The sequence below is a fragment of the Pavona decussata genome, unplaced genomic scaffold (genome assembly GCF_977016875.1).
Source record: "Pavona decussata unplaced genomic scaffold, jaPavDecu1.1 SCAFFOLD_40, whole genome shotgun sequence".
In the NCBI taxonomy this organism is placed as follows: Eukaryota; Metazoa; Cnidaria; class Anthozoa; order Scleractinia; family Agariciidae; genus Pavona; species Pavona decussata.
In genome coordinates, this window is record NW_028145462.1 from 84002 (window position 1) to 100000 (window position 15999).

The 15999-nt window shown below is 39.4% G+C and overlaps 3 protein-coding genes across 3 annotated transcripts; all 3 read left to right on the plus strand.

Annotated features, from left to right (window-relative positions):
- The first annotated feature begins 1114 nt into the window (after positions 1-1114).
- LOC146482999 (uncharacterized) lies at positions 1115-4865 on the plus strand. The gene is made up of 4 exons (XM_085106271.1): positions 1115-1411; positions 2620-2700; positions 3354-3454; positions 4507-4865. The coding sequence occupies exons 1-4, from the start codon at positions 1327-1329 to the stop codon at positions 4708-4710; spliced, it is 471 nt and encodes a 156-aa protein (XP_084962397.1). The 5' UTR covers positions 1115-1326; the 3' UTR covers positions 4711-4865.
- Positions 4866-5572: 707 nt separating this feature from the next.
- On the plus strand, positions 5573-9705 carry LOC146483000 (uncharacterized). The gene is made up of 4 exons (XM_085106266.1): positions 5573-5731; positions 6693-6773; positions 8325-8425; positions 9355-9705. Exons 1-4 carry the CDS (start codon positions 5653-5655, stop codon positions 9583-9585), a joined length of 492 nt encoding a protein of 163 aa, XP_084962392.1. The 5' UTR covers positions 5573-5652; the 3' UTR covers positions 9586-9705.
- A 1891-nt stretch (positions 9706-11596) lies between these two features.
- On the plus strand, positions 11597-14745 carry LOC146483001 (uncharacterized). The gene has a single exon (XM_085106210.1). It carries the CDS (start codon positions 13550-13552, stop codon positions 14600-14602), a length of 1053 nt encoding a protein of 350 aa, XP_084962336.1. The 5' UTR covers positions 11597-13549; the 3' UTR covers positions 14603-14745.
- The last annotated feature ends 1254 nt before the right edge of the window (positions 14746-15999 follow it).

The window sequence follows — 15999 nt, forward strand, 5'->3', positions numbered from 1 at the left end:
ATGCTAGCTAACTCCAATTTCCGGGGGGAGGGGGAGGGGGTACTTCCTGGTAATAGCTAAGAGAAAATTTCTCTTGTGACAGTCGAATCGGATGTGCCGCTGGCTGGGGTCGTATTTTCACGACTAGATTGACTATAATGGGGTCGTATTTTCAACATAGCTACAGGAATGAGTTTACAAATGTTCAACACGGCCGCCTCAATGGAAGCTGGAGAGCTTGAAACAGCTCGAACAAATTGAAATGCGTCGCCGTCTTGAATAACTGCAAGTTTTAGTAAAAGGTATCCTAAGGTAGAAGCGTAAACGCAAAATGACCGAGTTGGGATTGTGTAATTTATATTTGCAAAAAAGGGATTAAGATGGGGTCTACTGACCACAGAATGGGATAGGACCTAGACCTATTTCAGGCCAGAATGCCCCTAATTCCGACTGGCTAACTGCTAAAATCCTTTTCTTTTTGCAGCTCAAAACGTAATAAAAAATTAGACCCTATAACCGACCGACAGACAACAAACACCATATTTCAAAAGATACACCCTATTCTTTAGAACAGAGAAGCACAATACGAAACGTTTCCTTAGAGTTTGGGTGGGGGGGGAGTGTTCGGTGTCCGTATTGTTGTCTCTGTTTACCATCTGATTAAAGCCTTTAATTAATTAGTATATAAAGGGAAAGTTCTTGTGCAACTTTATATCTATCGCAACTCTGCTGCATTGCAACTTGCGTTTGTTTGTTGTGCGTCTTATCACCTTCGCGCGTAGCAAATTATGATGTTACAGAAACTAGATTTTGCAACATGAAAATTTACCACGCGCAGAGGCTGGTTAGCAACGGCAACTAGCAATGGAACATTGTTGTATGGTAAGTTTAACGAAAATGCCAAAGTTATCCATATTACTTAACGATTTCAAAAAACAAATTTCAGTGAATTGGCGAATGACAGAGTACAGTATGCCCATGCAAACAGTGAGCTCTCCATATCACATAAGGATCGCGTGACTAAACAGCGAATTGATATATATCCGGACGGCCTGACAGCTCATTGTGATAAGCGTGATAAAGCTGCATGACTACAAACATCGGGGAAGTTTCAGAATTTAAAGAAAATTATCCCCAAGGCTTGCAATTCGTCACTTTTTCACCTGAATGGAAACATTTTGCAACGAAAGGTTGCAGTGGAGATCAGTAGAAAGCCATTCAATTACGTACAAGGCTTTAATAGGTTGCGTTACTGAGTAGTGACATTCCTTTTAGAGGTATTGACACGCACGAGATAGTAAATATCGCATAAATAACTGCAATTAACTGATTGCGACACATAGATAAATGTCCGACGTGCTGGAAACCATGTCTAAAAGAACTGTGGCAATAGCTGTGGATCCGAGTGAATATAGTGAAAAGGCATTTGATTGTGAGTATCAACAATACGCTCTTGTCTTAGTCTTTTTGCATTTTGCAGCTTTCTACAGGTTGAAAAACAACATGAACAACAATAGGCCATAGGGGTGCCGAGTGGTCCTTTTGAAAAATCCAGAGTCACGCAAAATTGAGGCAATCGTTAGACCGGGTCTCGAAATCTCGTTTACTGAGCTTGCGTCGGTCTCAGACTTTATAATGCAGGTTGCCGTCTCTGCTTGCAAGTCTTGGATATAACCATAATTCGAAACCCCTAACACTAAATATCGATATTTATACAGTTGAACCTCTCCACAACGGCCACCTTAGGGACAGAAGAAAGTGGCCGTTGTGGAGAGGTGGCCGTTATGGGGAGGTAGTGGTGTAATATGACACCTTTTATTCGGGAAGTACAACATATTTATTGTGCCAAGTTCATGCTTACTGTAGCCTATAACGGCAATCCAATCTTAAATAATATATATATAGACAAAATACACAATAAATCGTAAATAATGTTTTGAATCAAAATGTTAACAAGACGAAATGAGGAAGGTTCGCAACATTCGCTATATTATTGTAGACAGTTTGTGCTTACTGCAGCATATAAATGGAACACAGTCAAAATACGTATATCATTAAAATGGATACAGAAACGTAATGTTCCGAAGACAAATGTCGATTACTGCATCAGATTATAAAAAAAGGTTTTTACAGAAAAGAACTGTACTGGCCGTTGTCGACAGGTTATTTTGGCAGTTGGGACGCACCAGTGAGTGGCCGTTGCCGTTGTAGAGAGGTGGCCGTTGTAGAGAGGTTTAAACAAGAGCTAAAAAAATGTGGCCGTTGTAGAGAGGTGGCCGTTGTGGAGAGGTGGCCGTTAGTGGAGGTTCGACTGTATTTTATTAGTTTTGAATATATTGTTAAGCCAGAGATTTGTGTCATACGCCAATGGATGGTTTTTCTCTTGTCACATTGCATTACTAGCTTAATAGATATGTATATGATACTGCTTCAGCAGAGGCTTTGTCGACTGGCCACGAGCATCGCCGCTCCTTTTGCATGGAGCCCACCCCTCTCCCCCCCCCCCCCCTAATTTTAGAGCGGACGCATTGCTGTCCTCACAGTCTGTAACATTTTTGTGAAAAGTTTTGTTTTCAAATTTTTAAAACATTTTTGTGAAAAGTTCAATGTCTTTACTAATCCTTTCTGTATTTTATCCAGGGTTTATGACAAATGTCTATCAAAAAGGAGATCAACTGATAGTGATACATTCACATCAAGTGCAACCCCCTGTTATGCCTCGTAAGTACAGAGTCATACCTACAGACATTCCTTTGGGGGGGGGGGAGGGGACTGAGAGGCGGGGGAAGTCACTACACATGCCATTATGGTTTTGGTCCAAATAAAATATATCCCTTTAATTGTAATTCATTGTACCCGAAATTCCAAATTATCTATTTTTAACGTGCTCTATCCCTGTGATTTTTTCCCATAAATATATCATTATCCATACAAGTTGCAGTACTCAAATATCCTGTATGCCTTTTCCTTGATGAGACCTCCATTTAAAGGTGCAGTAGCTAGGAGGAGGGGGAACCTAAGATGGGGTGCCAGAACTTTCAGTGTTGGGTCTATAAATGGGACGGGTAGGGAAGGTGGAGTCCTTTTTTGTCTGAGCTCCCTCCTCCTTAGATGAGGAGTAAGTTGAAAGACTGTATACATGAGTCTGAGGGCAAAAGTCAAACAGAGGGAGGTGGGGAGGGGGAGGTAGAAGCCTATCTCTGAACAGAACCACCCTACCATACAAAGGGTAGGGAGTGTGGGCATGCACAGAGGGGCTGGCTAGGGTGGACAGAAGATGGCTAGTCCAAGAGTTAATTGTTAAGCCTCCCATTTTTATTGAAATAGGGTAAGTGGTACTTTATACCTTGTGAGTACACTCCTCTTCTTTTTAGACATGATTCTAACTGATGAATGGACTGGAGAACTTGCCAAACATAGAAATATTGTCAAAGACCTGCAGAAAAAATACACAGAAAAATGCAAAGCCTTGGAGGTGAGATTTGTTACTTTATGATCCTTCAATCACTCTGTTTATTTTTATTAATTTTTATACTAGTTCCAACAATGCCTGGTTCATGTACATGTATATGTCAAAACAAAGGATATCACGAAGGTTTATTTGAGTGTTGAACCAGATTTGAGCTCAAGAGACTCCCAGGGGGGATACTCGGGTATAAACGTGACGGGGGGGTCCGACGTAGTTTTTTGGGTCTAAAATTTTCAACTTCTGTATTTTTTTGGGTTGAAGATTTAACCGTTTATGTTTTTGGGTCTAAAAAATCTGTGCGTATTTTTTGGGGGTTGGAAGTTCCACCAGGCTAATAGTTCTTACGCAATTCAAGCCAAAGTTCCCGCAAGATCCAAAAGCATGATTCGAATAAATTATCTCCAGTCTTGTATTTTTTTGGGTGTACAATATAAGGTCCATGTATTTCTTTGGGTTCAAACGTGATGTTAGGCTCCATCGGACCCCGCCCGTCATGTTTATACCCGAGTACCCCACCTGAGGAGAGACTGAAGCGAACAAAAAGTGAGAAGCAACTGGAGTGACTGGGGAAGAGGTTTCTCTTCCTCAGCCTCCCTTCAGCTTGTTCTCTCGAATTTATTTAGATATTGTTAGAAAGGAACTGCATGCTAATAAGGGTCTAATAATCAAGTCTACATTTAAATCTTTTATAAACCAGGATAACTCATCCTCACTCTGCAGAAAAGAAATAATGCACCAAGGGGACCAGAGCCTCAGCAGATGTGGGGTATTCTGATTTACCTCTCCCTCCCCACCCTAGGGCATTTGATTGTCACATCTATGACTATACAAGTGGCCAAGTAGTGGTCCAGTATGTACTTTAAGGGAAATGAATCACCAAACATAAGGGGGTTTGAACTCATTTCACTCTTTTTTGCCCTCAGAAACGGGTTGTGATAAAAACTTTCCAGAAAAAGTAAAATGTCCCTCACCTACCGGTACCCAGAAACCACTACCTGTCCTCGGGGCATAAAACGGGAGCAGATTCAAATAATTTGTTTCTGCTTTTCTCCTCACAGCTACCAGCAAAGATAATAGTGGAATCTGGTCCCCCCGGAGAGATGATCTGTAAAGTGGCTAAAAAGGAGGGGGCTACTTTTATTGTGATAGGGAGCCGGGGTGCAGGAACTGTGCGTCGTACCATTTTAGGTAGCGTGAGTGACTACGTCATTCACCACGCCCATATGCCAGTGGTGGTGGTACCTAAGTTCACGCCAGAGTAAAAAAAAAAAAAAAAAACAGTTCCAACCCACCCCTCCCTTGAGTCAACACAAAACCAGAGATGAGTGGAACGGTGCGAAAAAATATTGGAGATCTATTGTTGTTGTTTTGTTATATAACTAAAACATAACAAAACTATCTTTAGCAAATAAAATAACTGCTGTTCATTTTTAGAAAATAAAAAAAAAACTTCTTTTCATTTGAATAAAACCACTGCAGTTTCTGTAATAAAAGCATACTGGGGCATAACATGTTTGTCAGGAATTTTAAAACGAACCCAGAATCCAGTTTTCATAACCATGCTCTGTTTTCTTGTTTTTGTATTCTTCTTCATTTCCGATCCCAATTATCCTACTTCTCAATCTTGATGCCTTTAACACTATTTTTCTTGGAAAATTTATTGCAAAGCTGTTGCGAAAGAGGAAAATAATAGTGTACAACGTAACAAAGCAAAAAATGTATTCGAAAAGTAGGAAAAAATTACTAAGTTTGTATCAGGGTGAAAACAACGGGGCCCCCTACCTCCCCCCCAGCCATAAGTGCCCAGAGGCCGGGGCCCGTTTCTCGGTAACTTACCGGGCTCCTGGCCGGGCCCGATAAGAAATGTTTTTTCGCCGATTACACAATGATTATAGACATGGTACTTCGCCAATGTTTTCATAGAATTATAAGATTATAAAATTTAGTATTTAAAGCTAACAAAAATTGACTTCTGTTAAGAAACATTTCTTACCAAATTACTTAACGGGCCTTTCGTGAAACGGGCCCCAGCCCACCCACACTCGAAAGCCACCTTGAATATATCACCGAGAAGATCCTGGGGGTATTATCGATCCCAGGATCTTCTCGGTGTCCAACTTCGTGAAGATTGTCACGCATCGGTCACGGCTCCTTGGTGCAGTAAATTACAAATCGTATTTCATTGATCAAGTAAAAGGTGGAAAATGGCGAGCTCGCAGTCAGAAGCTAGAGTTGTCGTTATAGCTGTGGATGGAAGCGACCATAGCGAAAGAGCGTTTGACTGTAAGTAGAACAAACAATTTTTTGTCACGGTTTTGCGAAAATTTGAATCAGCTTGAAATCTCAGTGAATGTAACTTATGTAAGCTAGAGCTAGAGCTTATTGAGCTAAGGAAATTTTCATTGTCAAGCTCGACGGTAAGCTTATATATAGGTTAAAGTTAAGAAAAAGATGTGCGATCACTCTAATTAGAATCCACGCCAATTTTCACGCCTTGGTCATTTTTCTCCATTCACACAAAACCACATGCACAAAATAAAACTAAAATATTATAATTTATCGTGATTAGACCCTTCCACGGTTTTTTTTTTCAACTTTTGATAACGACCAGTTAGTGAATATCCACCGACACTACTGGAAAGAAGGCCCTAAAATTAGTAAGCTCGCCAAGTATGAAAGTGATATGTCAGAGCGAGTGAAGATACACCTCTGCAAAGTCGCGAAATTTTACAAACTGTCTGTAAAATCACGCGACTTTGCAGATGCATATCCTCGTTAGGTTTCAACTTATCACTCTCAAACAAGACAAATTATTGATTTAAGGCATTCTTTCCAGCCGTTTCGATGGATTTTCGCTAACAAAATGTCAAACGTTTAAAAACCGCGAAGGGTCTATTGATTTTTGAGGCGGCCAGTGTTATTAAAGGGTAAGAGTTAAATTTGTCTTTCCCTTCTGAGTTAAATCGAAGAATCAAAAGCGGATAGACTTATCGTTTGTTAGAAGCGAAATGTCTACTGATTATACTGTTTTCCCTGGTTTATCTGGGCATGCATGCATGCATGCACGTGCACATGCCCCGACTGATAAATGACTTACCAGCTGAGGGGTGTGGCAAATATAATTAAACCAGGGGAGTGGGGTGAGGGTAAAACGGTGACAACGGAGGGTGGGGTGGGGGTGCCAATCAAATTGCCCACAATGCAATAAATAACCAATTTTATTGATACTGTTTATTTTTTGCAGGGTTTAAGGAACAAATATTTCAGGAAGGTGACAAGCTGGTTGTTGTTCATTCCCATGAACTACACCCCCCAGCTTTGCCTCGTAAGTGTAGCATTGTGGTAAACTCTTCCTTTTTTCTGTCCGCTGGTAGAATGTTGTTTGGTTCATTGTTCCTTCCTGCCATTGTTTATTATCTGTTTCATTTTTTTGCTGTTATGTAAGCAAGCATTATATAGGCCACTTCGAGGTTGAGCAGGTGACTGGGTTGAGTTGCAAATTTTATCTTTAGAAATAATTGATGCTATCATATGAAAGATCACATTAAGATAAGTCATTTGACCAAGTTTGGTGGTATTTAGTTGCATAACCTTGAAACTGGTTCCAAATCCACACAAAAGTCTCTAACTTTCAGACAACATTCACCAAAACCATACAAATTCTTACAGTTTCTCATTTTTGTTACCCCTGTAAAATCATGTCAGATAGCTACCATTTCAAAGAAACTGAAATATTGAAAATTATATTGTTTATCAAGTTGTAAGTGTATCACAGGAATGAGAAAAAGTTTGAGAGTTTATATTTGGGGGACGCCATCTCTCTAGAGAGGTTTGTATGGATTTACTGATTGGGGACACCTAAACACTTAACCAGAAATTTCTCTAGTTTATAGGTGGTATAAAGCAATAAATTTTTCTTTACATTACAACATTAAGTTTATTTTTTCAGTTAGCATCTTTTTTGGAAAGATTTTCAGATAAATCTTCAAGATAATTTGTTTCCATTTACATACTGGACATTACAAACTTATTAGAGGAATTTGAATGTTTGATCATTTGATTGTTGGAAATACTGGTGATGTGTGACATAGACTGACTGGAATCAAAATAATTTGGAACAATGTAAATTAAATATTAGACCTCTTTTACAAGTATGTAATTAGGTGTTAATGCAGACCTTAAATAGCTGGAAAGAAGTCTGTTACCAAATGTATCAAGCTGCATAAGTTCATTTATTGTCTGCTCCATATTAAGTCCTTGGCTCTTAAGTTGGAAATAAAGAAACTTGAAACTTGAACTTGTTCAAAACACATTAGAAATGTATTTAATTGGTTCAACTAAATTCCACCCCATTTTTATTAAGGCTTTCTTTGGGGGTAGTTTATTATTAAATGTTGCAAGTACTCATGGAACATGATAATATACCTGCCAACTTTTTCTTACTCAAACGCGTGAGATTTTTGTCTCGTCATGAACGGGATTTCCGGAAACGTCCGAACCACTTCAGAAGATTTCCGACGATTTTCCAAAGACTTCTGAACGTTGCCGAAAATGGACGACGATATTCCAACGACCTTTGAACACTTACGATTCAAACGGATTGTACAGGGGGGACATTTGAAAGCTTTTGCGATTGTTATAAGAAATGATACATAAGGAATCTGAAATGAAATGAAGTTTTTTTAGAACAACTCGTCCGGATTTGTGAGTTAACCGTGAGAAATTGTCCTTGATGCGTGAGATCGATGCCTCTAGTCCCCAGGCGTGAGACTCACGCATAATGCGTGAGAGTTGACAGGTATATGGTAACATAATTCCATGATAGTTACTGTTACATGTAGTACACATTGCTGACCCATGTCATCCTCCTTTGCAGATGCCATAGCAACAGAGGAATGGAAGAAGGAAGTCCTTAAACATGAGAAGTACATCAAAGACTTGGAAGAAAAGTACAAAACCAAGTGTGAGGCTATGAAGGTATAAAATTCTGATTATAACTTATTCCTAAATATCAGCCACCAAGAATGGAAAGAAAGCAAGGATGATCCACCTTTGGCTCTTTTCCATATTTATTAATTCATTAAATTTATTGATTAAATTCAAAATAGATGGATTATAGATAAAAATGCCATGTGACAATGAATGTATATGTTGTTATGTTATATTTTAATGCTTTTTAGAATTATAATAAATTTGTTGATTAATTATCTCTGAAAAATGTGTCATTACACCCAATTTTCTTTTTAGATTTCAATAGCCCTTGCTAAGGCCTTCTTTTCCCGCATAGCCATAAGCCACACAAAAATACCTAGCTCAGATAATGCTGTCATACATGCCCAGTAATTTACTGGGCATGTATGACAGCCAGTACACTTGGTTAGGTTTGAATGCTTACTTCATGATTAACCCAACAGCAGGCAGCATCTAATTTTTCCTGATAATATATCATGAGTGATCTATTGGTGGTCATTGGAATGATGGAAATGACCACCATTTTTAAAAATGTCTTCAAGATCCAATGCGTGGAAAAAGTGAGGTCCAGATTATGCATTTTTATACTGGGGCAGAAAGGGTTTTTAAGGGAGTAATAAATTACATCATTGAAATTGCATTTGTTGGGGGTCAGTATGCTCTTATTTTGATCCTCCCCAGAGACATTTGCTGTAATACTAACATTCTTTTTGTTATTTCAAATGTGCCAATTAAAACAAAAGAGGTCTTTTTGTTTCAACAGCCAGTAGTCCCTGAGTAGTCCTATGCATACCATTGGCATTTAAACACAAACATCACTGGGTGGTACCGCCCTCCACCCAGCCACCCCTCCCCCACCCTAATAGAAGTGGTAGGTGCATCAGAAGTAACTTCAACTCACAACTATTTTCTCTGAAACATAATTTTCACATCAGGTCTCAGCTAAAATTATCATCCAAGGCGGACATCCGGGAGAACATGTTTGCAAAACTGCTAAGAAGGAAAATGCTGCATTGATCGTAGTCGGCAGCCGGGGAATGGGTACTGTTCGACGTACCATATTAGGAAGTACCAGTGATTACATCATCCATCATGCCCATATTCCGGTGGTAGTGGTCCCGAAGGAGAAAAAACATCACCAAGAGGCTGACAGTGAGTCAGCCTAGAGCTGCTTGTCATTTGGAATTGGAGTTAATACCCTACATGGCATTGTATTTCATTTTATTGTTTATTTAGCTTGTATGTAAACTGGCAAAATAAAAAAATAAAACGGTTTCGTTATCGTTTCCAAGTAAGCTTCATTCGTGTGTGTTATGGGGAAATAATTTTGCAGCAAAAGATCCAAACAACATTTAATTTTCTTTCAGGTCCTTGCAATGTTAGGGTTTTCCAATTCTGGCTTTCCGAAATACGCCAGTGAAGACGTCTAATGTAATATTCAGCAAAAAACGCAGTGCGAAGCGAAAAGATACGTAACTAGTGCTAAACAAGGAAAAACTTGGGCTGGTGCCAAGCGCGGGAAAAGATGCAACTAGAACCGCATGCCGTGCATGGTGCCAAACGCTGGACTAGATGCAACCGGTGCCTGCTAAGCGGCAAAACGTACAAATGGTGCCAAGCGTGGCAAAACATGCTGCACTCAGAAATGCATCGTGCCAAACGCGGGAAAAATGTAATTGGTGCCATGCGCGGGAATATGTAGATGCAAGCGGCAAAACGTACAAATGGTGCCAAGCACGGGAAAAATGTAACTGGTGCCATGCACCGGAATAGATGAAGGCGGTGCCAAACGCGGGAAAGATGTAACTGGTGCCATGCGCGGGAATAGATGCAAGCGGTGCCAAGCGCGGGAAAACATGCAAGTGTCAGAACTGCATAGTGCCAAGCGCGGGAACAGATGCAACTCCCTTCAACTGCTGACGACGTCATAAAATCAAATCTTCTGCGACAATCGCTTCATCAAAATTAGCGGGAAAACAGTCGATCTTTTATGGGTCATGGAATAAAAAGCGAGTCAGCAAAGTCGGTCACCTTTTAAATCAAAATAACAAGTTTCCATCTTTCCTCATGTATTATGGTCTCCTGGCAGCAATACCGGAAGCTTGGAAAATTCTGATTTCAAATCCTAAGCAAAACCTCACCGATGTCACTGGTGATCTCTCACACCTGCTAAAATGACCGCCAAAAGCGCACGCAAAGCTCTTGTACTTAGGTCTATAATACCCGCAAATGTAGAAATAAAATTGGTTCAAAACAACCACCTTATTCAGGCAATTTATGAACTACCCTTCGAGGCCGCAGTTGAAAATAAACTTAGGTGCTTTGAATTGAAAGTAATTCATAACATTCTCTCGTCCAATTATGTCCATTTAGCTCTCTCAGCTGCGACCGCTGTAAATTGTCGCATGAAGCTTTAGTTCACTCAGCTTATGATTGCCCTAGTGTAAAATTGTTTTGGCAACGAGTCAATGCTTGGTGGAACGAAAGACGATCCGTGAACGCCACCTTAAGCGCTATGCCATCGTGTATGGTTACTAGTAAAGCAGAATGTGCTCTTCTCATCGTCTTAAACCACTTTATCAATATTAACAAATATTACATCCGTCTCTCAATCTTGGGTAAATGATGACCCCCTTTGCCTCGAATTTTTCCTCACTTCGCTTAACGATTAGGTTCTTTGTGAACGAAAGATAGCTTTTAAAAACAACATGACGGACGCAAGCTAGATCAAAATGAACCTCACTGTGCACTTAGGCAATGGTTTTGGTCGCTGGCCGTGCTTTGCTTTACTTGCATTAGTCGTTGAAAGATATATCTGATCTGTACGTAGTAGTTTAATTTCCTGTATCTAATGTACCTATATTGTAATTTGTATATTATTAGGAATAACATTAATTTTAAAAAATTCACAAAACTGTTGTTGTTTTTTTAATAGGGTCATCCCTTATCTGTATAAATCATTTTTATCCTTAAAAATTGTCCCTCACGGTTACATAAAATCAAAAAGAAAATGCAGAAACAAATTCCATTCAGGACGCAAAATCACTTCATGAAAATGCGTTGAACAATCGGTAACTTTCAAGGCTCAACAATGTTATTGGAGACTATTGGCGTTGCTGATAGTTGGACAAAAAAAAAAGGATCATATAAGTAGACGTACTTTGATTAAAAGAGAACTAATCTTTTGTTGTGGAATTGTGCAAAGGCAAAAGAGCTTGAAAATTTATTCAGTGCGAAGAATTAAAGAGCCAGCTGTCTTTGTAATAACGGTCGTAGACAGAAGCCATTTTGGTGCCGCCATTTTGGACTGGGACAAACTCATTGCAAAAAAAATATATTGTAAACGATACAGTACCCATTGTCAATTCATTTCTGTAAAACCGTTTTAACTTGAACTATTCTAAGTTTCTAAAATATTCAATTTGGCAAGCAAAAATATACATATTTCTGATAAAGAATTTTGAAATAAAAAATCCGCGGGGGGTATTTTACAAATTATTCAGTGGAAATCTCATTTTTTACAGAACACTACAAATGATTTCAAAAATCCCCTCGATAATACGCAAACATTATTGCCAGTTGTCTTGAGTCAACAGAATTTGAAAAAATCAAATTGATCAAAAGGGCATATGTTTGGCATCATATTTGCATTCAAACTTTATATTTCTTCGTTTGTTTGTACAAATTTATTGATTGATACTGGCAGAAAAGTGAAACGACTTAAGATAACTGGGAGACTGAAAAAGTGCTGACACTCCTAGCAGACGCTTGCGTTTATTAAAAACGTGCAAATGATTTCAAAAATGTTTTTTCTTGTTTCCATTTCACAAAGCAAGAAAGGGAAATATTGGGCTTGCTAAGTGATAATTTTCCGGCTGCTCATTAATTTGATTAAAAAACTCGCTAACTTGCCAAGCTTCAAATTATCATCGGCGATTGTTGTGAGTCGTCAGTTATCAGTCTAAACGTTACGCATTAGAGAGAGAGAGAAAGAAAAAAAAGAAAATTTGAAACATACGTTAACATTCTATAGGCATATAAGTTGCAAAAGTCACCATGCTTTTTATTTATTTCTCATATATGCGCACCTAAACAACTCCTTGTAGATTAAGTCAAAGCCTATCAGTAAAATTGCAAGTCTAATTTTTTCATATTTTTTGTCACTGTAACCGTTTTCTAAATTGAAGCTGTTTCGGTTAAGTTCTCTGGCGCTAAATTAAAAGGCATTACTTATTGTCAGGCAGGTCTTTGCTTGTGACCCTAGTCAATCTATTAATTCTACTGAATAATTTAAAAACTGATCTGATTAAGTGAGAAATCATTGTATTAAGCGGTCGAATGTGCCGGGGTAAAAATGTCTTACTGAGTTTCGATTGTTTGTTTTCTCTCAGCGGGAAAAATGAAGTGCGATTCATCAAGGAAACTAAAGTGCTATTTTAAGGCGTGAAACCCGACACGAAGAGTGAACTGAAGGTGGTTCAAGCCCTGGAGGTTATCGTAATATATTGTAGAGGAAGTTGCAGTGGATCTAATCTATAAAATAATTGCTTTACAATTAAGACCGGTTGTTACGTTTGGCCCAGCAAGGTTTGGAAATGGATTCTATGAGCGGAAGAAGTGAATGGAAAACACTCCATGCACAATACAATCGGATTCTCACACCTGCCAATAAGTTGAAATAAAATATTCCATGTTTTTTAATTTTGTCTTCCTTGGTTTGTTAATTGCAAAAATGTTGTTTACGCCAGTAGAACTGTGGTTTCAATGTGAAGTAGTTCTGAGATGAGGACCGAAATCACTCATGCGAAACTGAGTAATTGGTTTCATTTTAAGGCAAGACGCTTCAGTTGTTGGAGGTATTTTTCCGAGTTTTGGTTGCTCTATGAAAGACCTAAAAGCCGATCGCACGGAAGATGATCAAGATCATGATATAGTTTAATAGCTTCATTTGCAATAGGAATCATAGTGCATGTGAGGAAACGTTTGCGGAAGGAAAAAAACAAAACAAAAGCGTGCCAGATGCTAGCGGAACTTGAAAAAACAGTTTAATATCCCCAAGCGGCAAACGAACCTTGTTGGATAAGTTCTTTTTACGAAGGATCATTCATTACCAATAACATTGCAACGATTATGACCGAAGGGAGGGGAAGTCTGGAGTCTTTAAACCAAACAAACCAAACCGATACATCACTGACATTCGAGCAAATCATGTACGCGCGCACCGAATTAGTGTCTGGTTGTATCTTGGGAGTACTGAGTCCCATCACGGTGACAGCGAACGTCTTACTTATCACGGCAATATCCAAAGACCCGCTGAAGTACTTCAACAAACCAACCAGCCATTTTGTCCTTGGTTTGTCTGTTGCTGATCTCATTTGTGGCTTATTTGTTGAGCCGTTTTTCGCCATGTACTTTTTCTGCAGATACTTCCACGCCTGTGCGCACTTTCACGCCATTTTACGAACGCTGTTTATCGTTGCTTCCATAATTTCGACAGTTTCCCTGAATTCCTCGTTCGTAATGGTACTTATGTTGTCTGTTGTGCAGCTCATCGCCATTAAGTGGCCTTACAGATACAAAACGTGGGTGAAAAAGAGAACGGTGATAACTTGCGTCGTGATAACATGGGTGTATTTCGGTGTATTCAGCTTGCTGCCCATACTGGGCGTTGACCAGTTTGTGTTTTTCCAAATTAACCTTACTTTGCATGCGACGCTGGTCTCAGTGGTCCTTGCGTTCGTTCAAATACTCGTGTACAGGGCTTTCAGGGGTCATTTACAACATCAAAGCATCATCAACCGATATTCATTCTTGTTACCTGGCTCGCAACACAACACTGCCTTCCGGGAACGTTACAACTTAAAGAAGCATCTTGCGAAAAGACAAACTCGCTACAAATTATTCGACCGCAATTTTATAATCATGACATTTTCCCTCGCCGCAATATTGCTGTTTTCGGCGTTCCCGCATATTGCGGTCTTTTATGTTTTTCTCTACAAAGAGCCGACTGGCAGCTTAAAGGAAGAAGTGTATTTGAACATTTCCTTAAGAATAACCGACCTTTTGCTGTTTACGAAAGTCGCAGCCGATGCTTTCATATTTGCTTGGAGGCTTCCCACCTACCGAAAATCTTTAGACTTTATAATAACGGGAAAAACTCCTAAACTTGAAACAGAAGTATAAGCTTCATCGTGTAATCTAGTGAGCTCTCCAAAATAGTATGTGGTTTACTTTCAATATTTGATCATGTTAGCAATATTTCCTCCTTGTATTCGTATTAAAATTCAAAACTGCATTTACGTTGTTGTATTGAAACCTATTTTTGGTAATTTCTTTTTCGCAATTATTAAACGCAGATCGTCTTTCTCCCATTTGAGCTGGGAGCTACGCGGAATAATTACGCTGACCGATCAAATTGAAAGTTCCGAAGATAGCGAGCCATTTTACTTGTTTGTTTGTTTGTTTGTTTGTTTTTTTTTTTGCAGTATTTTCCTACTCTTTTCACAGACACTAATTACGTGCCATGTTGACAGCGCAGTTAATTTATTTCCGCAACTCCGGGGTTCGTTCAGTTCAACAATTGGGTTGCCATTAAAACATGTAGCATCTAAGTGATAAGGAGAGGTCAGGAGTGATCGACAAAGATGATTGTCACAAGTTTAAAACTAGTAATAATCGTGGATTAGTAAAGTACGTTCGATCTCATGGCATCCAGGCAACCCGCGGGACTTCACTTAGCCAGCGGGATTCAAAGCTCTCGCATGAAATCGAGGCGAGTGGTCAGTCAGTCCAAGATGGCGCCCAAACCCTGAAATCGCACAGCATCCAGAAAGAAGCGACATGAATAGTATGCGTTCTCCTAACGTCGAACGCAATAAAGGAACCGCTTAAAGGTACCAAAAACGCATTTTGTGGGCGTGGTTTGGATTCGTTTTCACCCTCGTGTATTGCCGACCGTGTTTCCTCTAGGATTAAAACTAAGCACTGGTATCGAAATAAGCAGGTGTTTTTAGATTCAAACAGCCAAATCGGTAACCAACCACGAATTGACAGATGAATATTTTTAGTCAATGACACAGGCTTACTCAGAAAAAGAAAACCCGAGTTATTCCAACAGGAGGAGAACCTATGACCTTCTGATCACTACTTCGGATGCTCTACCACTGAGCTACAGGAGACTTGTCAAGTTGTGGGAGCTAAGGCCGTTAAACTAGGTTCATGGGACAAACATCCTGCATACTGTCAATATGTGGCAATACGAGCAATGGAATAAATGTGATGGAATATTTTAAGCCTGGTGAATGAATGAGCCCGATGTATTTGGATGATGATTTTGAATTGATGGATTTGAATGTCAATGATTGGTATATGAAATAAATGTAATACTATGTCTTAAGCCTAGTGACTAAATGATAGATTTTCAGTCAGTGAGGCAGGCACACTCGGAAAAAGAAACCACGAGTTGTAGTTACTGTAATGATTTTTACCAATATAAGTATCATGGCTATCGACTGCTTGCAGTCCTTTCCTGGACTGTCGACACCATGTGGGCTATCTTTCGAACCCTTGAGAAAACCGGA